Source organism: Centropristis striata, chromosome 11, assembly GCF_030273125.1.
Source record: "Centropristis striata isolate RG_2023a ecotype Rhode Island chromosome 11, C.striata_1.0, whole genome shotgun sequence".
Lineage (NCBI taxonomy): Eukaryota > Metazoa > Chordata > Actinopteri > Perciformes > Serranidae > Centropristis > Centropristis striata.
This window is the reverse complement of record NC_081527.1, coordinates 5341747-5365407: the sequence shown is the minus strand read 5'-3', so window position 1 is coordinate 5365407 and position 23661 is coordinate 5341747. Positions and strand designations below refer to the sequence as shown.

General features: G+C 41.5%; 1 protein-coding gene and 1 long non-coding RNA gene across 2 annotated transcripts in view; both read right to left on the bottom strand.

Annotated features, from left to right (window-relative positions):
* LOC131980217 (uncharacterized) overlaps positions 1 to 8582 on the bottom strand; it is a 175057-nt gene extending 166475 nt beyond the window's left edge. The window contains exon 1 of the mRNA XM_059344430.1: positions 7116 to 8582. Coding sequence (XP_059200413.1) covers positions 7116 to 8549 — 1434 coding nt within the window. The 5' untranslated portion in view covers positions 8550 to 8582. The remainder of the gene's footprint in view (positions 1 to 7115) is intronic.
* Positions 8583 to 8931: 349 nt separating this feature from the next.
* LOC131980421 (uncharacterized) overlaps positions 8932 to 23661 on the bottom strand; it is a 108457-nt gene continuing 93727 nt past the window's right edge. The window contains exon 3 of the long non-coding RNA XR_009395226.1: positions 8932 to 8978. This is a non-coding gene — a long non-coding RNA (uncharacterized LOC131980421). The remainder of the gene's footprint in view (positions 8979 to 23661) is intronic.

Genomic DNA, 23661 nt, shown 5'->3' with positions numbered 1-23661 from the left:
TTGAAGCAAGACTTACAAGCTCTCTGTGCTTTGTGAAGTGTTAGTGTCACAAATATGTATTTAGAATCTGCATGTTTTTGTGTATTTATGTCAGCCTGCATTCAGGTCAGGGGAGGAAATTGAGCATGTGCATACAGCAGCAGTCTTTTACTTTATTCTCCAAATGAAAGGGTCATAAGGAAAAGAACTAGAAAGCGAAATGTATGTCTGGGAGGCTTCAATTGAAAGGTAAAATCTTCTAGTTTCTGAAGATGTGATGAAAAAGTTTGTTTAGCATGAGGCACAATCTATTTTTTGGTCCTCGTCTATAACAAGTGACTCTCAGACCTCATCTAAAGTGAGCTAAAAACTGTTTAGTTTCTGGTGTTTCTGTTCTTCCCAAACCTCTCCAAAATTGGTATTAGGTATGAGGTCACAACAGGTCGTAGTCACAATTACTCACAAGTACACTTCACCAAATCTAATGCCACTATGGCCTGATAATATAATATATTTGCATTTATTAAGTAAAAAAAGTTTTCCAAAAGAAGGGCAACTGAATTTAATCATAAAAACAAGTAGTATTTTTAGAGCATAGAGCACGGTTTGGAGAAAGGAATTATTTTCAAGTCAAAGGGTTCAAGTCCAACAAAAGACACATGATTCATCAGTGTAAAAGTCAAGTTGCAGGTCTTTTTTTGATTTTGTTTAATCAAGTTTAAAGTCATAAAAAATTCAAACCAGGTCATGTGACTTGAGTCCAACACTCTGGGGGTAACTATAACATTCAGTAAAATATATATGTGTTAAAAATAAAATATATTCTGCTCTCATTCCTCTCGAGAAGTCGACTCATGACCTTAATCACAAATCAGACAAGTTCTGGAGGATCTGGGAACCATTGCATTCCTTTTTACAGAAGCTGTAACTCTTCATCTGTCCCTGGAAGATGACGACTGTCTGCCCTTTCATTTATTTTATGTATGTGCTCTTCGTTCATTTTTAAAAAAAAATGTTTAAACGCTCAGTGCCAGTGGGCAGGCGGGCTTCAAGAGGTTAAGTAGCAGAACCATAGTGTGAACATACTCTGTATGTGTCAGGTAAAGGATTTGCTGTCAAAGTCCATTCATCCATTATCACCGGGTCGTGGGCGGCTGAAGCTGATCCTAGCTGACACTGGGCGAGAGGCGGGTACACCCTGGACAGGTCGCCAGACTATCACAGGGCTGACACATGAGGCAGAAAACCACTCGTGCTCTCATTCACACCTACGGGCAATTTAGAGTCACCAATTAAACCCAAGCTGCATGTTTTTGGACCGAGGGAAGAAGAGCTGGAGGACCTGGTGAGAACCCACGCTGACATGAGGAGAACTGAGTGTATGAAAGGTATTGTCTGCAACATGTATTTAGAGGTTTTTTAATGCCAAAAAAAGAAAATGTTCACATGCTTGTAATGTTTAAAGCCCATGTCTGTGTTCTGAATATACCTGTATTTACCTACTGTTTAAAACTCTCCGTTTTAGTGCCTGTCTCTTTAAGTTACCCCCCCCCCCCCCCCCCTAAAAAGCCCAGTTCACTCTGATTGGTCAGTGTTTCCTGGGTGTCTGCCCTCTCGAAGTCTGCACTGTCATTGCAGCCGGGGAATGACTGTGATGATTGCAAACAACTTGGGACACTGTATAAAACGTAAAGAAGTAAATAATGCATCAAATTCAGAGTAAAGCAGAGTATGTATTAACAAAAACAAAAGTTTGAACACAAAATATAATTGTCTTTCTACAGTTCAGATGAATATATGCCACAAGGGATTAGCAAATTATCGCACTTTGTTTTATTTGCATTTTAGACAAGGTAGCAACTTCTTTGTATTTGCAGTTGTATATCTGTGGCATTACAACCTTAAAGAACGCTCTGTTTGAATACATATTTTCTAAATATGGGCTGTGTGCAAAAGGAAAGGAACTCTTAGATTTTAAAATATGGGACCTTTAATAATAAAAGTCCCAGATTTCCAATAAGAAATACACATTAATGGATAACTGGATTCAGAAAAACTCACTTTGAGCAGCTACTTTGTCAGAAATACAACAAAGACTTGAATCAAGCTCCAATAGCATGGGACTATTTTCTCAAACTTTAGAAGAAAAAATACAACTTTTATCACGTTAATAATTATGTGTAAAATCTGTGTGTAAATGTATTACCACCCCGTTTCAGACAAGTAAATTATTCATCGCATTATTGGATTATTATTATTATAAATGCATCCACGTGTAAGCAGTATTTAAGTATTGAAGAGACCCAAGTGGAGTTTTAGTTAATTTTACCATTGTGTGGAAGCTTTATTAACAACAGTTCATCATATCTTTCTTCCCTCATTCGGATATATAAATTTAATGAAACAAAGGGTACAATATTCCCCTCTGAAATTGGTAAGGAGAATTATAAAACAGCTTAAAGTATAAATCATTAAATAAAAGCACTTTCCCTCAAAATTGCATGTGAGTAAATGTACTTAGTTACTTCCCACCACTGGCTTGTGGCTAATGACTAAAAGGGCTTTGCTAGAGTGAGCATCAGAGGAAAAACCTAATGTGCATGCAGACGTACACAGTCTGCAACACCAGCACTTAACTTCCAGCGACAGCCTCCTTCTTGCCCTTGCATCACACCTCCAGCTTCTGACAGGCGCTTTCGCAATATCATGTGTGTGCACGTTGCACCCGCCGGCGCCAATACCAGAACGGTCAATAACGATGTTATTTATATATCTTAAGATACCCTGGGGCTGGAGGAATCTTTTAGCTGCACTTTGCAAGGGCAATTTCCAGCACCGACTGTTAATGAATGATTGGATATAATGAGAAATATGAGCAGACGCCACCCTGGGAATGTAAGGTTACTGTTTGGTGAGTCGGAACGTGAAAGTATTTAATTACTGATTCACATTGATGTCTGCATGTTTGATGTGCTGTAGTGTGTCATGTGTGGGGAAAACAATGCTAATTGTGTAATAAAGGCATATTTCACTAACTATGAATTATGTATGATCATGCTGATGTTAATATTATGCTAATGATGATAGCCTAGGTCCATTTCCTGTTGCACTGGTGGGTTACATATGCGTCAGGTAGCTGGCAGTCTTCAGATGTTATAAAAGGTGAAACAGGGCAACATGGAGATGCTGGAATCTCCTCTCAGAGAGAAACTATATATATGTCACGTTGTCTCCCCACATGAGGTGTTAGGGAGTTTGCATTTCAAGAGGAGAGTAAAAGAGGAAGAAAAGCTAATCAGAAAGTGGTGTTTTTTTTTCTTAATCCCAGCTCTGCTGAGGCGCCTTTTCTCCTCAAGAAAAATCTGTGTTTCTTTCACACTGCCTCTGCAATCACTTGAAACCCCATTACGGACCATGTGACAGCATCAATTAAATTCACAATTATCATGGGGCAGAGACACTCCAGCGTGAGAAAATATAGTAACATGACATCGTCTGCGTATGTGAGCGCGTGTGAGTGTGTGAGTGTGTGAATATGTGCATGTGTGTGTGTAAGGGAGAGATAGAGTGTGTGTGTGTGTGTGTGTGTGTGTGTGTGTGTGTGTGTGTGTGTGGACAGAGAGTAGAAAATTGAGTCAGACAATTCACTACTCAGAATTTTTCTCTTGCCCTTTCTGGCAACTCTTATGAACCTGAACAACCATCCAAAAAGAAGATAGGACACAGTAAACAAAAACTTAGACCTTTGATGGTTTTCACTTACTTTGATGGATTTCAAGAGCCACTCAAACAGAAGTGAATGGATATCTGGTGGCTCTGGAGGCTGCTGCTTTTAGATTTAATACAAATGTGGGGGTTTTTTTAGAGCGTTTCTAACAAAAGTGCTTATAAATACCCATGCAAAATTACACTGGGTGGTGTCACTGTGTTCACAAAGTTGCTCCCCTAATTCATTATCACTTTACCAGCAGAGCCTTTGTCTCCCATTGACATCACAGATTAGAGTCTTGGCTCTTGTTTCCAGCTTTAGTAGAGATTTATCCAGGCCAAACTGTCCGGGATCGCAGGAAAAAAAACAGCAGCATGAATCAGTGTTAGGGGGCGGATTTTCAGTCCAGTCGCCAGAATAAGTGTTGGCATTGTATGTTTCTGCAAACCAGAAATACACTGAACCACAGACACATTGAATTTCAATGTTCCTGAACCGATGCAACCTGTTCTCATTTCTGCCTGTGGTGATAATAAAGCTATGCCTTTGATGTTGAAGTAGGTAATGTTGTGGACTCGAACAAACATACTTTGTTATGGTTAGACAACTGAAATATATGGTAAAGGTTAAAAAAAAATCTGGGTTTGTGTTAAAATAGAAAAAGAAGTGAGATTTGCATCTCTTTTTTTATCATAAAGTGGGTCTACGTGCTATGTAAATACTGTGAAAGTATCCAAATGCTCAATTCATGGAGAAATAATGATGTCAGTAGTGATGTCACATCAGTAGTAATGTCACTGCAATACTGTATTTTGGTAGAAAATGTTGTTAGAGTGCTGTTACAGTTACAGTCATTCCCCGGCTGCAATGATGGTGCAGAGACACAAAGAGCTGCCAAATCAGAGCAGACTGGGCTCTTAAAGAGACAGGCGCTAAAATGCTCCTGTTTCTGACAGGTTGCGAAAAATAATATTTAGTATTTTTTAACATTTTTGTCATTCCCCGGCTGCAATGATTGTGCAGAGACACTAATTGTTGACAAATCAGAGCAGACTTGGTTCTTAAAGAGACAGGTGCTTAAATGCTCCTGTTTCTGACGGGGTGAGAAAAATAATGTTTTTTTTAACATTTGTCATTCCCCAGCTGCAATGATGGTGCAGAGACACAAAGAACCGACAAATTAGAGCAGACTTGGTTCTTAAAGAGACAGGCGCTAAAATGCTCCTGTTTCAGACAGGGTGAGAAAAATAATGTATTATTTAACATTCGTCATTCCCCGGCTGCAATGATTGTGCAGAGACACTAATTGTTGACAAATCAGAGCAGACTTGGTTCTTAAAGAGACAGGCGCTAAAATGCTCCTGTTTCTGACAGGGTGAGAAAAATAATGCATTTTTTAACATTAAGGCATGTAAATACGATCTAGTAGAAACGCAACATGAAAAAAAAATATGAGGATGAAAAAAGTATGAGTATGAAACTGAACATGAGCAGAATCACACCTTCAGATGCACACGGTTCATGTGTCTGAGTGTGTGCGCTGACACGGTAAAGCCGGCTGCAGGAGAGAAACGTGCTGTGAGTCACAGGCAAGGAGAGTGTTTGTAGCTGATTGAGTCTGAATTTGGACTGTGTTGGATCTGGCAGGTGGAGCTGTTCTGGCCTGTACAGTCAGTTTCTTCACGCTCTCCATCACAGCGCTCTCCATTAAAGCACAATCAGGTCCCTCAGAGGAGGAAAAAAACAAGGCAGCATGTGCTGCATTGATCTCTCTACCTATAGCACCGGCCTGCACTGGAGCAGAGATTAAAAATTCATAAGCGTATTAAGATCTATAAGAGCATTATTCATGTGTGCCGTCACTGTCCAATACAGTAGGGTACTAATCATACGCATCTCTAGCCCGCCACACACACACACACACAAACACAATAGCGTTCTGGGTGTACTCCAAGTGTCAGCACTATCATATGGGCATGTGTGTGGCCTGGCGGTGTTCCCTCCTTGAGTGCCATACAATGTGCTGGCATAAATACCTGCTTGACACAGCAGATTGGCACTAATGGCTTTACACGCGCTGCCATCTGTAAGCTGGACCGCTCGCTCTTGCATCTTCTCCGTGGCCACTAACAGTGCTTCATAGCATTCAGCTCAGACCATCATCACTCATAGTGCAAAAGCAAAAACAGCCAAATTAAATGTTGGCTGATCATCGTTGCTCTGAGGGAGTCAGTGTGTGAGGACTGCAGGCTCCTGCCCATCTGTGTGCACCTGGATATATAATATTAAAACACAAAGAGCTTTTTTTTTTCCTTCTAATGAATGTGAGCTAGCTCCAATCGAGCCAGACCTCTCCGCCACTAGCGCAACTTAGAGCTCCCTCTCTTTCCCTCACACACACACAACTTCCAACTGTGTGGCTTCCAACAGCCTGCAGCAGTCACACAGGGATCATTACTATTCATTTGCTCAGCAAACTGGCCACACAGGCTTATAAATTAGCTCATCTACCGCAGCTGGGTACTGAGACAGTTGGCGCATGCTGAGGACCGAGAGTGCAGCCATTACGGAGCAAGGGGCTCCGAGACACCTTCTGTCCAGGTCCACGTGACCTCCTCCACGCTCATCTGCGCTTAAAAAGGAGGAGGGAGTGCATCAGGCGCTGGGGGTGAGACATGCCCAGTCGATGATTGCAATAAATTACAGAGCACAGCAATAGGACTACAGCCCTGTGTGTGTATGTGTGTGTGTGTGTATCTGTGTGTGTGTGTGTGTGTGTGTGTGTGTGTGTGTGTGTGTGTGTGTGTGTGTGTGTGTTGTGGTGAGGCAGTGATAAATCCTGTCAAAGCAAGTGTAAATCAGTCTGAATGAAATAGCATTAGCGGGACCTTGCAGACCTCTGGACCATGAGGGAGGAGAGCTGACAGGTCTGACCTACAGGAAAATGAGGGAACACTGGGACTACTCTTGCTTTCTGCCTTAGGGTGAGGATCAATGGCGGAAAGAAAAAGTAAAGCCATTAATTCTCCTGGATATGTCAATTTCGATTGGCGGCTGCAGATTGGTAGTGATCATGACTAGCCCCTTGGGCGCGCGGGATTCGGGGCTTTTTGTTGCGCCTCAGTACACCATTGATTCATTGAAGTTTTTACTGCTACCTGGAAGGCACCACATCGTGCCGAAGCAATGTAAATCAATTCCAATTGCAGCTTTATAACAATGCAAGGGGAAAAAAAAACCTGTGAGCGTGACTGTGGGGTTAAATTATGCTAAGCACTTCTTGTATGAGGTGTGTACCTGAGAGAAGGACCTAAGGTTAAATAAGCCATGTAAGAGACTTGTAAGGGCATCTTAAATATTCATCAAATATTCATAAAATAGTTCACAGCCCTTGTAAATGATGAATGAAGTTTTTCTTTTTCCTTACCCGTCCGATGAGCACAGGTTCTGGCCCGGCGTACTCTTCGATCACAAAGAACTGGTTCCAGATCCAGCTCCTCCTGCTGCGGGAGCGCGACCCGGTGGTTTCCATGCGATCTCGCGGCGGCGGCGGCTCCTCTTCCTCCTCCGACTCTGCCTCCTCGAACACGAGGCCGTTCGCACTTTCTGGATCGACAGCTTGCATCGCAGCGTCTTTTGCGTCGTGGCTCCATTCGGGAGCTGGGTGGAGCCTCAGGACATGACTGCTGTTGACAAGTTTATTGTCTTCATCTGCCGGGTACTGAGCTGTGCTGAGTTCTGCCTGAGCAGTGTGAACTGACTCCGTTAATGGGTCTCTATGGGGATCTGCTGCTCTGTTCCCCGGTCGTACTCCCAGGGGTTGCATTGTCAGCACAGACGGCGGAGAATCATTTGTTTCAGAGGGAACATGCAGCGGGAGATGTTTTGTCGATGTAAGTGGAGGTTCTGTTTGGCTGATTAGCGTTTCCTTCTCGGGGCCCAGGCTGACCTCGCTGCGAGGCGTTGACAGCAAACGGACGAGGTGTTTGCTCTTGCTATCGCCGCTATCTAAACCCTGCATTCCCAAGTTGCCCTGGCCTTTGCTCAAAGCCGGGTTGACTTCACTTAGTGGATTAAGACGTGTGTTAGCTCCCTGCTCTCGATTTAGATCTGGGGTGGTGACTGGGCTTAAATAAGGAAATGCGGTCTGATTATCAAATCCAGTGTGAAGCTGAGTGACAGCCATATCTTGTCTCTGCGCTTTCTGAGCCTCTGACTGTCTGTGATTAACGTCAATCAAGTCTCTCTTCCTGCTCCGGCTGCCCTTGCTCGGAAAGCTCAGGCTGGGAACGCTCTGCATTTGGGAATTGACGATCCTAACTAGGTTCTCTTTCGACAGCAGCTTCAGAACCCCGTAACTGCCGGTGAGGTTCAGCTTTCGGTTTGAATCTATACTGAACCCTTTCCCTGGGACGCCTGTGGTGTGGACACCCAAATCGGGCCTGCTCCTGGATCTAGAGCCTGATTTAAACCTGGTTTTATTGGTGTGTTGATCTGGTTTATGGTGGATTGCGAACGTCTTCTCTGACCTTCCGGTTCTGGTGGAAGTCTCAGAGTTCTTGGTGTTATTCTTGACTTTCTTTACATCCTGATTCAGCTCCTTGTTACTGGCCGATATGTGCGAAGTCACTTCTTTTTTAGTGACGGAGTCGACCTCACGCTTGGGCTTGAACGCTTGCCTCTCCTTGTTGGCTCCTGAAGCGGCAGCATGACTCTGCAATCCTTTGGAATGAGAGAAAGATCCGGTGTCACCCGCCTGTTCATGACTAATCAGGTTTCTAAGAGTCACCACGGGCATTGCATTGGCATCCACGCTTGCATCCCGTTGGTCAGCAGCTCTGCTCTCCCCTAGCTTCAGCATGTGGGATCCGCCCACCCCTCTCCTCCGCAGGATCTTACTGGCCGAGGCGACTCCCGCAAGCCCCGCCCACAGGCACAGGGAAACCAATAGGAGCAGATTTCTGGTAATCATCTTGTCTTGTGGCTAGATGTCCTAATTTGAGCGAGGTTTGCTGTGAGGCAGGCCTTGTTTTCCGGTTGTCTTCATTCTCTCCTCTGTTTTCCCCTCTTTTCATACCCCCCTCCTCTCACTCTCTCGTTCCGTGCCCTTCACACTGAGCTGGAGGGCAGGTGTCAGTCACTCCTTCTCCCTTTTTTTATCACGCTGCGTAATATCTTCCTCTATCTCGCCGAGACTCTCTCTCTCTCTCTCTCTCTCTGCTGGGGTTTTTCTTTTTCCCACTCCTCTTGCGAAGTGTCTCATTCAGTTTCCCACGGAGGATTGGACACCCTGAGAATAAAGATAAAGATAATTAAGTTAAAACTTTAATCATTGCACTGCGTTAATTAAAAGTGAAGCGGCATAGGCAGGTAGGAGAACTGGCAGACGAGCAGGCAGGACAGAGCGGCAATCACATTTTCATAAGCACAGAGGGCTTTTTAGGCCCAGAACACACATCCACTTATACCTCCATAATGACCCGGGTGTTTTTTCTTATATCTATTAGATAGACGGAGACAAAGTTATCATCTTACTATTCTACATGGAAAAAGATAGGATAACAGTCGCTCTGAGCAGCTATTAATGGGAACTGTCAAGGATTTCTGACTGCAGTGCAAAAAGGGACCAGCGAGCTTCGTATCACTTTGATGCGTGATTAATTAGCTGGATTAATATTGTCCTTTGATCACTCTGTTAGAATCCCAATACAGATGCACTTTGTTGTACAAGGCGCCTTGAGCGATGTAAAAAGGTTCCTCGGCTCTCACGCAGCTGACTCGCGCTCCCAGCGTGCCTCTCATGCACTCGAGCCTCAAATGGAAATCCTACGCCAAATCAAAATGTCAGATATCAATCAGTGTGCTTGTTTTCAGATAAGAGCAGGCACACTTCACAGTAGTATTTCAGTATCATCAGCCTACGCATCTGACAAGTCAATAATGTGGCTATTTGCCAGATTGCATTAACATAAAAACCTGTTTGTTATTACTGTGTGGAGACGAAGACAGACATGTGTAACTCCGAAATCTCCATTTCAAAGATGTTTGCCCGGCAAATTGGCATCGCACTTCTATAGTGTTGGAGGACTCATAAGAAACAGATTGAAAATAATAGATTGATAGAAAATAGATCAAAATTAAAAATTAAAAAAAGGATGGTGAAAATTAATGCAAGAGAGCTTTTAGAGGCTTTTAGTCCCTAGCATGGGTCAGGCTCCTAAAATAGTGCATCCTAAATTTCCCATAATGCAACTCAACAGCATTTACCCTGCTTGGTAAATGCACACATCTTTCCAAGTTCGTAACACAGTTTTTCTGTTTAAAATTTGGAAGCTATTATGCATTTACTTATTGTCTGTCATATCCAGGGCCGGTTATTCCTACAGGCCACCAAGGCGGCTGCCTAGGGCGCCAAATTGGCGCATTTGTACATTTTATTTATTTTCAGTCTTTACAATCAACAGATCTGTGTTTTCTCATTTATTTATTCTTATTTTCAATTCAGTTGTTGTTGGTAAAGTTCCAAAGTTTCTAAAAATTAAAATGTTGAGACCATTATATTGCCTGTATGTAGTTCATGTATCAAATATAAATGTACATTTAAATTTCATTTTTATGTTTATTTTTATTGCATTTGTATGTCTACATTTTATTTATTTTCAGTCTTTGCCATTCTTAATTTGATGAAGATCTGTGTTTTCTTATTTATTTATTTGTATTTTGCGCAAAATCTCAATATCGCCTAGGGCAGCCAATGGGCTAGAACCGGCCCTGGTCATATCCATATCAATTTGTATTTAAATACTGATGCAACTTGATTTTTTTTTAATGATATATGTCATATGTCTTGTGTTGTTGTTTCTTTTCCTTGTGTTGTTGTTTCTTTTCCTTGTGTTGTTGTTTCTTTTCCTTGTGTTGTTGTTTCTTCTCCTTTCATATGTATGTGTGCGTGTGTTTGGGTATGTATCCAAATGTGGCCGCGTGTATGTAGTATGTATGTATAATTTCGCTGTATAGGTAAATTATATTTATGTTTTTGTAATACAAAACATGTTTAGACAAGGATGTTAACTTGTCATATTTAAGGAGAGGGGGTGGGAGTTTATAAGTTTTACTTCTTCTCACTCCTTTTCGAATATGTATTCTGTCATGTTAAATGTTTTGTCTGACTCTTTTTTTATTTATTATTATTTGTTTTCATATTCGAAATAAACTTAAATCAAATCAAAATCAAATCAAATAATAACTGTGTTATTCTGCACAATGCTCAATGTTACAATGTCGAATGTTCATACTTAATGGGGCCAAAGTTTCAAATAAATAAACAAACATACAAACAAAAACCTCAGGTATCTGACTGTTCCGAACACTCCGTTTCCAACTGGGTTTTTTTTTACTCTCTGCTCGAGCTGCTGTAGGCCATAAATGTATTATAAGAACTGGATTCTGGACCCAAACATGGCACCCATTCAGTTCAATTGGAATTGCTTAAAAAAATATGCCAAAAAAGGTTTTCTAGCTTCTGGGCTTACTTCCACGTATTGAGGACCGCTGCAGTAGTGTTTCTCCTGCTGGCCCATAGATTTCATATTGTGATGACATCACAGGTTTTTAGATGGTTTCTCTTGGCTCGAGTAAAGTTTAAAAAAATATAAAATCTCCATGGACCAAGAAATCATAATAGAAAAAGTCATAATTCTCCCTGTTTTGATGTTGTTTACAGTTTAGAGTAAAGTTTTAAAAAACACAAAATCTCCATGGACCAAGAAATCATAATAGAAAAAGTCATAATTCACCCTGTTTTGCTGTTGTTTACAGTTTACAGACAGCACCATATCCACTTCTATTAAAGATCCATGATGTAAGTTCCAGGCACATTACTGCTGCTACATGTAGCTATATGCTAACGTCAGGGGCAGTTATGTATATTGTAATTTTGAAGTTTTTATTGAGAACCAGGTCTGGGGTCATTTTCTGAATCATACAAAAGGGGAATATATATATATATATATATATATATATATATATATATATATATATATAAAAGTATATGTATATATGCGTGTATGTATGTATGTGTATATATATTATCATATACTAACTTTGCGAATATAGTGTTTAGTTTTGGGAAATGTGCTGCACTGTTTATGGGCGGGGATTTGTGTATGCATGTGTATTTACATGTATATGCATTTTTTTTTTTTATTCGATGTATTTTTGTTTAATATGGTCGATTTGTTTGTGTGGAAGTTTGATGTATTTTATATGATGTTTGACCTATAAGAAATTGAATAAAAAGTTAAATAACAAAAAGTTTTTATTGGTTAGTCTTGTACTGAAAAAGTAATGCTCTCTTTGGTTACGGTCATTCCCTTGGCTGCAACAACACACTGTACATAGACACCAAAAATACCATGGATGTCTAAAGAGAACTGGATACAGTGTTAAAGACGAGGCCTTGTTCATTCCTATGAAAGTTGCACAAAGTCACATGAAGCCAAGACAGTTAGACCTGTGTCTATTTAATGCTCTTGATCTTCTATGAATGGATTTTCTGCACTGTTGGGCCCATAGAGCACGCACTAGTGAATGGGGGTCTAATTCTGATAGTGAAACAAGTCATTTTAGGTTTCTGACACTCAAAAAACGTATCCGCTGAATTACAGATGTCTCTTTCACAAGCAAAGTCTTTGCCAAAAAGTCCTTTTATCATGTGACAAACCAGTGGATTGTAATTCCACAAAAGAGCCTCTCAAACAGAAGGTGAATAGAGATGCAGCAGTCATGGGCAATGTGAGAAAAATTGTTTTTTGGACATGAAATTATGTTTAAAAAATCCTCAAAACCCATAATACAACGTTGAACCTGAAAATGAGCATAACACAGCCCCTTTAACCCCTAGCTGACATCATCGTGGCTTTTTTCTGTCAGAATTTGAAAGCTCATTTGAAGGCAATAATGCAACTGTGTTACAGGTTGAATAGCACCCTCCGTGATGAATAAGACAACCTTCACATGCAAAATCAGTGAAATCTCTTTTTAAAATGCATTTTCCCGTGGACAAAACCAGCAACGATCCACCACACTGTATTTAATGTTTGCATGGTGAAACGTGTGTGCTGTGTGTGTTAAATAGTTGCAGTTTGCTCTGGTCCTGTGCAGCGCGGTGTGGTTTGTCAGAGTGTATGACACTTGCTCCGCTGTGGCGCAGACAGACCCTGTCAGCACATTCACTGGGGCATGACTGAAGTTGGGATGTTCCTCCTGGAATACTTTTCACCCTTTCCCTCTTTCTCATCTTCTCCTCAACGTCCTCAGCCCCCTCTCTCTCTCTCTCTCCCTCTGTCCCTCTTTCACTAAGAAAAGCCTTTTGATGAACAGTAATGCAAAAGAGAAAAAAAAAAAAAGATTATCCACCCCCTCCTCCACGCTCTTTTTTCCCACCTCTCCCACTCACCACCTGTCTCATCCTCGGCCTATCTATCTCCCTAAATCTCCCTCTATCCCCTGTCTTTAACCGGCTATTGTTTTAGTATCCTGTCCTCTAACCGCCGCTCGCTCCTATCCTCTTTTCCTCATCTGTGTCAATCACAGGCCTGTCACTGCGTCCCTCACCCTCTGTGCACTCTGAGGCTTTAATCAATCAGCCAATCTCCTTCCTCGGCCTTGCTACATTGGAAGTGACAGGTGTCTACCCGGCTACCATCTTGACGACGGGCTACGGTGCCGTAATTGTACGAATAAATCTAGTCATCAGAATCATATAATGGGATATATCCAATGGTTAGATGAGGGGAGCTGCAACATGCTGGGTGGAAATGTACAGAATATATAAACGTCAAAGAGGCCATTACGGAGGATGTGAGGCTGGGTTTGGCTGCGTGTTATCTCCAATGTACAGCATGAGGATGCGATCGGGGTGAATTCAATGACAGAGCTGCTCTCTCTCCCAGAGGAACTTATCAGCTGGGAGTTTGATGGCCAGGCAATCATTGCCACGGGCACCTTGTTAACAAGCCCGGGGCAGGTGGCGGGATGCAGGGCAGAATATCAACATGGCACTGTCACCAGCTGAGCACAAATTTAAAACATTTTCATGTGGGACGTTTTGTCAATGCGAGGTTTTTTGCTTTGAAGCGCCGAAGTAGCGCGGGGGGGGGGGGGGCTTTGGGGGGGATAAAAAACGCTTTTATTCTTCCATCCTTTTATCTTTTTACGCCGTTTTTCAAGGCCGAAATTCCACTCAGAGCGGAGTCGAGGCATTTCTGTAGCGTATTGATCTGTGTCACAGCCTTTCACATGGTGCCGGGCACCTTTGGGGAGAGCTACTGTAATGCCATTACCCCGGGTGCATGGGCCTGTGTAGCAGTAAGTGAAGATAATTGGGTGCTCTGGTTTAAAGCGCGAGGGAGCTCATATTTCCTCATTAGGGTTTCACATAATGTAATATGGAGGAATTGTTGTTTTCATCCTTGTGGAACCAGCAAGCGTCGAGATGGGGATTTTACCTGTAGCCCTTTACATGAGCTCCCATGATTTCTAGAGAGTAGAGTAAATAGAGATGATAGGGTGATACAGTCGGGAGCTCCGGGGAGCTCTCGCTTCCTAATTAAGAGTTTGAGAGGATGTATAGCTGCGGTATATTCTCAACCAGTTTAAAACCATGTGAATCCAGCTGTAGCGTAGTTCTTTGTAAGTTTTGTACACCTACAGCAAGTTTCTCAGTGACCTGATTAATTGGGGCCATAAATATCTTAATTAATTCCCCCCTTACTGGTTCCATTCCACCTAAATGGTCCTTTGAATAGTTAGTATTAGAGGCAGATCCTCGCCATCGATCGCAAGCTGTCACCAATTTAACGAGACTGAAAATTTTAATTACGATTCACCTCCTTGCTGTCTGTCTGTCTTCTTTTTCTCCGCGTAACCCCCGCTGTCGACAGCAGCAGCAGCACGCCCACGCGCACCCTCGCCACAACAATGAACAAACAGCCACCCGCCCGTGTCACTTCAAGCCCTGTTGACAAAACATTCTCCAGAAGAAAAAAAATGTATTTATGTACTCGCAGATGAAAAAAATATATAAAAATAAGCCCGGACAAAGCCACATTCATCCGCCCGCTCAACCATTCATGACGACGTTCACACAGACGAAACCTGAATATTCCACACACACAAATCCTCATCTTAGCCCTCGTATCTAAGGAAAGCTCTGGGGACCGCCTCGCTGGACGCGCTGAAGTCAAAGAGAAGAAAGGGAGCGCTCTCTCACACCAGGAGGGAAGAGAAAAAGCAGCCACCCCAAAAGAATTATGCATGTAGCAACAAAGGTGAGCTCCAGAAAAAGAGATGGAGAAGGAGAAAAAGCAGGGGGGGAATGGTTGTGGTTGTGGGTGTGGAAGCATGTGTGGGAGAAGAGGACGGGAGGTGTACCAGGAGGGGGGAGCCGGGCCTCCTTGGAAGACCGAGTGGGTAGTTTTAAGTGCAAAGCGCCGTAAAGCAGCTCCGTCCTCGCCTTGAACCTTAGCAGATAAAAGCAGACCTGTCAGTGTGCGAGGAGGTGAAAAGCAGCGGGGGCTTTCGTCGGTTAATGTATGAGTACCTTCTCCGCCTCTGTCCCCAGCCTTGTCTCCGTCTCAGCCTTACTGATATAGTGACAGCAGGTGCTAGCATCCCTTGGGAGAGTACATAGCGCCGGCTTATGGACACAAGAGAACTCCCCGGGGGCCGGAGGTTGGTGGAGGCCGAGGGAAGGAACAACGGCAGGTAAACAATGTGACAGCGACGGCTGTACGGTAAAAAGCACCGGGATGAATTTACAGTTTTGCATGGTGTAAGAGCTGTGAAATATAGCCCCGCTTATGGGTGGCTGTTTGCCTATTGGTGAGATTAGGGCTGAACAGACTCAGTGTAACAGAGCTGCGACAGGGGGCTTTGGATTTGCTTGGCTCTCAGCTAGATCAATGAGGTTACATTAAATGGCAAGAGTCGGAGGCTTGTAGAGCATTGCATTTCAAAATACAATATGTGCATTGAAAGCAGCCAGCAGGAGAAATGTGAGAGTTCAATCTTGTTAAACCCATTTTTACAATAGGAGGGAGGATTGGGCCGCACCATCCAAGTTAACCCATTGAAGCCTGGAAAGCGGGTACATCGTTTTGTAGTATTTGTATAAGCTCTCAAATGCTTTTTGAATTTTATTTCTATCTGCTACAGAGGCTGAAAAATCTATTTTTTAGTAGAAGCGTTGACACTTCTGTTGAATTTCCAGAAAAACTTCAGGTTTTAGGGGCTTATTTTAAAATCGCCCAGAGGTTTTACAGGCAGTTTCAGGCGTCAATGGGTTAATACGGAAACTGGTGATTTACTAGAGCAGGTTGAACCATTAAAACATGTTTGAAAATGTCTTATCTTATCTGAAGATGACAGACTGTGTAAAAGAAGTGGTGAGTTTATAAAGTGAAATCAATGTGGAAGTCTCTTAAACCTGCATTCTTTCTTATGGCCAGCAGGGGGCGACTCCACTACCTGCAGAAAGAAGTCTATGAGAAAATTACCCTATTTCTCACTAGATTTATTACCTCAATAAAGATTTTTGGGCTACTAATAAATTTATGGTCTCAATCACTAGTTTGAAGTCTTTTTAAATGCAGGATGATGTTCATTTTGAAAATGATGGCCCCATTTGGTGTAAAAAATTACATTAAAGTAGGGTATGCATTAGGGCAAATTAGGGCTGGGCAATATTGCCAAAAGAAACAATAATAAAATGTTTATTATATATTTTTTCCATATCTTTTGATAATATAAAATTAAAATTAGTCCTACCTGGATAACAATAAAACACTGCTTACATAAATGCACCAAAAATAATAATCCAATAATATATCTAGAATATATAAAAAACAATCTGAGTGAGGCCATTCTTCATAACGACTACTTTTACTTTTGATACTTTAAGTACATTTTGATGCTGATACTTTTGTACTTTTACTTAAGTAAATTTTGAATGTTTTGAGTTTTTCTTGTAGTGGAGTAATTTCACAGTGTGGTATTAGTACTTTTATTAAAGTAAGGGATCTGAATACTTCTTCCACCACTGTTTAAATTGTTAGTCCACAAACTAATGGTGACCACGTCCACTTCTTCTATACAGTCTATGGTTAGGGAATAGACTTAGTACTGCAGTGTAGTTGTGCAGTTAAATATGAGTGGGAAATATCTTGTTATGTTATCCAGCTGCTTTAATTTGCACAAACACAAAAACGGCAGTAAAACTTTGCTAAACGAGCAAAGATTTGGGGCTTTTGAAAAAGCTGGTACAACTGGCTCCAGCTTTGCTGTGTATACTGCAAACCCAAGCTCCTCAGCTGCTGTTTTATCTTAGGCTACAGTATATAAACCGTGAGAGGTGCCATAAAGATCAAATAAATCTTGACAGGAGACAGTCCGGAGAATCACAATGCCAGGAGACGTGCCAGTAGGTCACGACAGGGACAACATTTGTGGCCCATATTTTACTGCCTTGGCATGAGCTCAAGTAGTTCTCGGTCTGATTTGTCTGGTCGTAAGGTGAAGTGCTGGCTAAGAGTGTGTGGATATACCAACAGTGACAGCGCTGACCCACTGAGCACCTCGGATTTACAGCTAAAGTCTGCTCATCATTTAGCCCTTTTGAATTATAAATCATGCATAAGTAGTGGGGGATATGCATTACTGGTAAGAGGCAGGAATTAATACCATACAAGGGATATTTTTGTATTGATTGGCAATATACAGAAAAGCACATAATTGACCTTATATAGTCTCTTGAGTCAGTATTGTAGCATGGTGAACCCACACAGTCCACACAGAGTAGACAGCTCACCAAGAATAACTATTTCAGCCAGGAGACAGGCTAAGAGAAGCTAAATTTGGATGAGATGTTGTATGGAAAGACAAGGCCAGTAAGATACTGCAGGTGGAGCAGGAGTGAAGTGAACTTCATAAAAGTCAGGTGAATCTCAGCACTGCACTCTTTTGCCATTTTCTCACATTGGACATTGTTTTATTAATATCCTTTTGAGAGGTGCACCAGTCCAACATTTTCTCTCATGATACCCAGACCTCAACTCAGGAGAAACTCTCAGGATCTGATGCCACTTCTCATTTTTTCCCAACTGCGCCTTCAAGAACTTGTGTTTATAGGTGATTTCATAATGCTAAATTGTAGGGATGCATGATATTATTGGCACGTTATCGGCCGATATTGGCTTGAAAATGAACTATCGATATAATAAAGTGATTAAATAATGGCGTTCACATCACTTCTCTGTTGCACCTTGTTTGTAGCTCATAGAATTGTGCAGTGTAGTCTGAGCCCACCTATTTATTTATGTTCTGATTAGGGACTGAAGCTGCTAATATTTTTTGTACTTTTTGTGATTTTGTTTGCACAGTGCAGATTGAGTCGTCACTTATTGGGCTCCTGTTTTAAGTTAAATTTGAATTTAAGCAGCAGTCTGTAAGGTACATGTAGTTTTATTCAATTTGGGTTTAATTGCTGTACAGTTGCACTTTTCACATGTTCCCAGCGAACACAGGTTATGTTTACTTATTATGTCAATTGGGAAATTGGCCAAATTTGCCCTGATTGTGGGTATTAGTTGTGCGGGAAAAAAATATCGGTATCGGTAATCGGCTTAATGGGTTGTAAAAAATCGGCATATCAGATATCGGCAAAAAATCCAATATCGTGCATCCCTACTAAATTGTAGTCAATATATTACTAAATTGTGCTGCAATAGTGTGGGTTTCAGGTAAGTCTTGATAATCTCATTGCATCTTGTGATTCAAGTCACTGCTTTTTTTCCTGTTCTAACATGTACAAGTACTTGTCATTCATTCCAATTACGGCATTTATGATTGTGATCCAAATGTTTATTATTGTCTGCAGGGTTGTTAGGCCTGGTAGCTGAGGGTCATTTGTCTTTTTGGGCCACATCAGTCCATGTTAAGTGAGCCTGAGCTGTTGTTGCTAGCCTAAACTGTAGTAAAGACAAAGTTCAGCATTTTGGACATTAAGTTGTATGAAATATTTGCCAGTACTGTAGTGGAAGCAAAGCTATAAACCTACTTTCTGAGCTCCGGTGTCGGAGTTCAGGATGGGTCCGATTGTAGAATAGATGATTCCAGCAAGCTGGCAGGGTCACGAAACTACAAGGTTTTACTCCACAAAACTACATGTACACTAAAAGTTCACACATCCACAACAAAATGGTTCTCGTGCATATCAGAAACCACTATTGACAGCTACTGGCTAGCCTGTATGCTGTACCAGCTGCAGTGAGTAGTAATATTACAGATCTGGCAAGAACTCCAAAACCGGAGGTTAGCAAGTAAAATTATAGCTTTGCATCCACTACTGGCAAGTATTTCATACAACTTAATGTCCAAAATACCAAACTATCACTTAAAGCTTAGCAGGGAGTTATCTTTTTCAGTCAAAATAGCAGAAACCCTGCAAATGTATGGGACTGAAAATCTTGAGATGACATACCATGTTGATGGATAAAACAGATGTCATAATCAGCTGAGGGTTTCAAAGATGGATAGAAAATGTTGCTGTGGTTTAAGATAGTTAGCAGAAGGTTGACATTTTAGCAACATTTTCCCTCTGTCTCTGAAACACTTTGCCGACATTGATAAGTTATCACATTTAGGTTAATCCATTTTGGGTTCATTTGCAGTGCAGGCAGTTGCCAGTGCTGGAATAGCAACTTTTTCTGCAGGATTTTTTCCACCATGAATCAGACTTTCACCATCTCAAGGGACATTTAATGCATCTGGATTTGTAGAACAGCCAATAGAAACGCCTCTGTGAAATGATCTGTGATTGGTCAAAGTCTCCTGTCACTGGTGCGTGTCCTTGGCTCTGTTTTCAGGCTTTACTAAATCTAGTTTTCTCTCAGACTACTGAATTAAAATATGCTGAAGGGTTATTATGGAATTTTTGCCCAACGACGCCGGCTGTCAGCACCAACAAGTAAAATGAAACGCTCTCACTTTGTCCACACAGTTATGTCGTGTAAATCATACCTATATTTACGTGCCCTTGCCTTTAGTAATCACCAACTCAGTTCCTGATTTAGCTGCAGCAGCTGAGAAACAACACCAAAAGGAAAGTTCAAATGACTAATGTTGTTAAAAGTAACAAGCGGAAGATGCCTTCAGATATGAAAAAAAAAAAACCTGTATCACCATCCAAAAGAAATACTCCCTCCCTGTTGTAACTTTAAATTAGATATGGTTATACATACCATGGAAACAGTATTTTACATAGAACAGCAACGTTGATTTAATCTCAAATGTAGTGTTTCATTTTTATGAATTATGTGCACCAAGTGAGGTGTAATCTTGTATAATCTATTAAAAAAAGAAAGAACAAGATGTCTTTTCATGGTGGGTGATCCTGCTTGTGACTACGGCCACCCAAAATGATTATTATGTGACTGATGTACGACTACACCTCTCCACCTTGAGGCCCCTGTGCTGAGAAGTAGACGGAGCTGATCAGCTTCAATGATCTTCATGCACAAAGGTCAGGGGATGTTGTTGTATCGGCCGGCTCATCTGGTTTGAGCCAATGTCTTTCTAGGTAGGTGCTCAGCCTGCATTTTCTGAATGGTGAGTCATCAGCTGCCAAAGCAGTTACCAAAATTACACCTGATGCCTATCAAGCCTGTCTCTCTTCTCCTTCCGCCCGACTTCATGCACAACATCAAAAAGCTATCTGATCCTTTCAACACACTGGCTGACATTTCAGCAAAAGTCCTCGGGAATTGCAGATGGACTTGTCTCCCTGGGAGCTGTGTGTGTGTGTGTGTGTGTGTGTGTGTGAATAGTATGAACAAGTGTGTGCAAAAAGAATGAGAAAAGACAGAATTTGTCATGCAGGCTGTCAGGGACAGATTGTAAGAAAATTACCCACTAAAAGAGCCTTCTGGCATGGGCTCAGAGTACAGTCACCTATCATATCCATAAGCCACCAACCACCATAGATCAGGTTAATAAAGTACGGCCTTTATTAAAGAGAGGCACTTTACCGCACAGCACTTGAAGATGTTTTGTCTGAGCTTTAATTCATGACGCCCCCGCCCTATACGCATCTCCGCTGTTTACCTTTCAAGGGTGTCCTCTTTCAAGAAGCACTGAGGCTGGACAAGAGGCTGGTGGAGAGGACACACGGAGGTGGAAGAGGGTCGTTTCAGAGATGAATAAACACAACACACACCCAAGGTTGTCGGTGATAATATGTGATGAATTGCCGGAGACGATATGGCACATTGTAGGATAGAACCAAGGCTATTGGGCAAGAAGGAGAGTGAATAATGACACCCAATATTCCACCTTAATCGGCCCGATTCTCTCTTCAATTTACATTTAAGGATCTTTTTCATGTTTATCTCCCATCCAGGCAGGCAGCGAGTGAAAAAAGGGGGGGATCGACTTTTTAATGGCCGTCTGATAGAATCAATAAGCCTCTGCTGTGCAATGAAAACTTTCTCTGAGTGTGATCTCTACAGGTGTTCGGGGTTTGTGGTTCTACTGCTATTTCCCAGCTTTAATAGCAGGTGTTATTTTGATATTCAGTGTTTAGCAGCACCAGAGGGATGATTAGATTTCACGGGTCTGGCTTAATTTGGTACTGGATTTTTGTTAAACTTTGTATTTAAATGATTGAGAACCTGCCAAATATTCAAAGAGCTCTATAGCTGCAAACCATGTTTAACACACAGTTAAATACCAGGTAGAGCTTAGATTCTCTGGTTGAACCCAATTGTGCCCGTCGTGCTGGCTTGGGCTGGGCTGTGATTCTAAAAATTCCCTTGGGCTTGAATCGGGCCGTGTTGAAGTTGTTGTTTTTTGTTTTTTTTTCAAATTCAGATCTTATAAACTCTAAAGAATGCCTGGCACACACGTCTCTTCCTGGATATCTGTTGGATATACTGGAAGCCCAGAAATGTAGAAGTAAATGTAGAAATATCAGCCCTTGTCCCCAGAGGCTGAATCGTCAACAGACCAATAGCCGATGTGTACAGGTTTGGGTATTCTTGAAACCAATCTTAGACCACAAGTGGTATATGAGGTCAAAACTAGAGGTGTGAGTCAGCGTATCGGCCCCACGATACGATTTTATCCCGATATTTGAGTCACGATACGATATTATTGTGATTTTAAGCATTTTGTTATATGTTGCGATTTAACTGTTTAACTGCATTTTGTGTCCATAAAATTAAATTCAATCAAGAATTGTTTTGTCAAATAAGAGAAAATTCTCAGTCCATTCATCTCACTTAAGTCTTTTTATTTCTCCACAATGAGAGTCAAACCCAACAAAGTATTCAGTCAAACTCAACTGATATCAAACATGTATGGACGACAACAACTGGAGCTTTTTATCAAACTTTCCTCAACTTCAAGCTTCACTGCTCTGAATTTTTTTTAATAAAACATAAAAAAGCCGAAACATTGCAGCATTATTTCGACAACTTCCCGACACGATATCCTGATGCACAGAATCTACCAGTATATCCAGTAAATTCCTAAAAGTGAACACTAAATATTGATACTTGGCGGCCATGAATCGATATAATATTGCCACGCAAAATATCGCGATACAATGCTGTATCGATTTTTTCCCCACCTCAAGTCAATTCTAACATCAACATAGCAGTCTGTTCTAAATCATGTTTTTGCCCTGATGATGGTACTTAATGTTCAGTTCAGTTAAATAATTAAGATTTATTCTGTGTGAACTAAAATGGATGTCTAACAAATTTCAGGGCATTCCATTTAATAGATATTTGACTCTGAAAAAATAAATAAAAATAAAAATAAAAATAAAAATAAAAATAAAAATAAAAATAAAAATAAAAATAAATAAATAAATAAATAAATAAATATAAAATAAAATAAAATAAATGAAAAATAAAAAATTCGACTCTGCAGTCAGTCAGAAGTCAGAAGACCACCAGAGTCATTAAGATACATCCTCTGGAAACCATGACTGTAACCTGATGGTGCCACGAGATAAAAAAAAGTCATCGATTCACTGATTGACTATTAATGTCTGTACAAAGTTTTATGGTTATCCATCCATTACTTGTCCAGTTGTTTCAGTTTCAGACCAAAGTAACGGTCCCACTCACACACTCCCTCATCAACACAACAACCACCCAACCAAACGACAGACCTGCCTGAGCCCAGCTGTTAGCGTAGCTAAACCCAGAACAGATTGCTTCTGTTTGGAACCACGCCCCCTTCTGAACCAGAACTGGATTGTGAAAAGCACGACACCAAAGCCCAGCCTTCTGCTCCACAGTATACTGTATAGCAGTGGCTCCCTGCCAGGAAGTTGGGATGCAGGAGGAATCTAACAGCCTTTAAATGTATTCAAATGCAATTGGCGAAAAGGGAAAATCACTCTTTGGTTGAATTGCTCACAACTCACAGACAAGAGATGAAGAGTCTTGAATAGACTTTCCTTGGCACTGAGTAGGGAAATGGTTGGGATACACTGGTATATAACATCCATCCTTATAATTCATTCATTAAATTATATATTTTTGTCCCCTGGTACCCACTCCAGCACCACAGGAGGCCCCTGGCCCACTCTTGCCGCTGAACTGCTGATCTGCCTAATCAAAGAGAGAACACGGTTCTCTGCTTGCTCACAACTCCTCAACGCTGACTTTTTATCTGTGTTTTGTCTGAACCATCTATCCCAAGGATGTTGTGTCCTGCCGCCTTATCGTAGCCGGCTGCCTTCACGCCTCTGCTGCACTGGTTGAACGTTGTGCGAACACGTGGGCCCTGGAAGCCTGTACTGTCACAGCTTTTAATCCCCCTCGTTGAAGTCTCTAAATCCCAGCCTTATTAGCATATATCCTCCCTCCCCTCTTTGTATGACTTTCATGCTCCCTAGGTCTTCT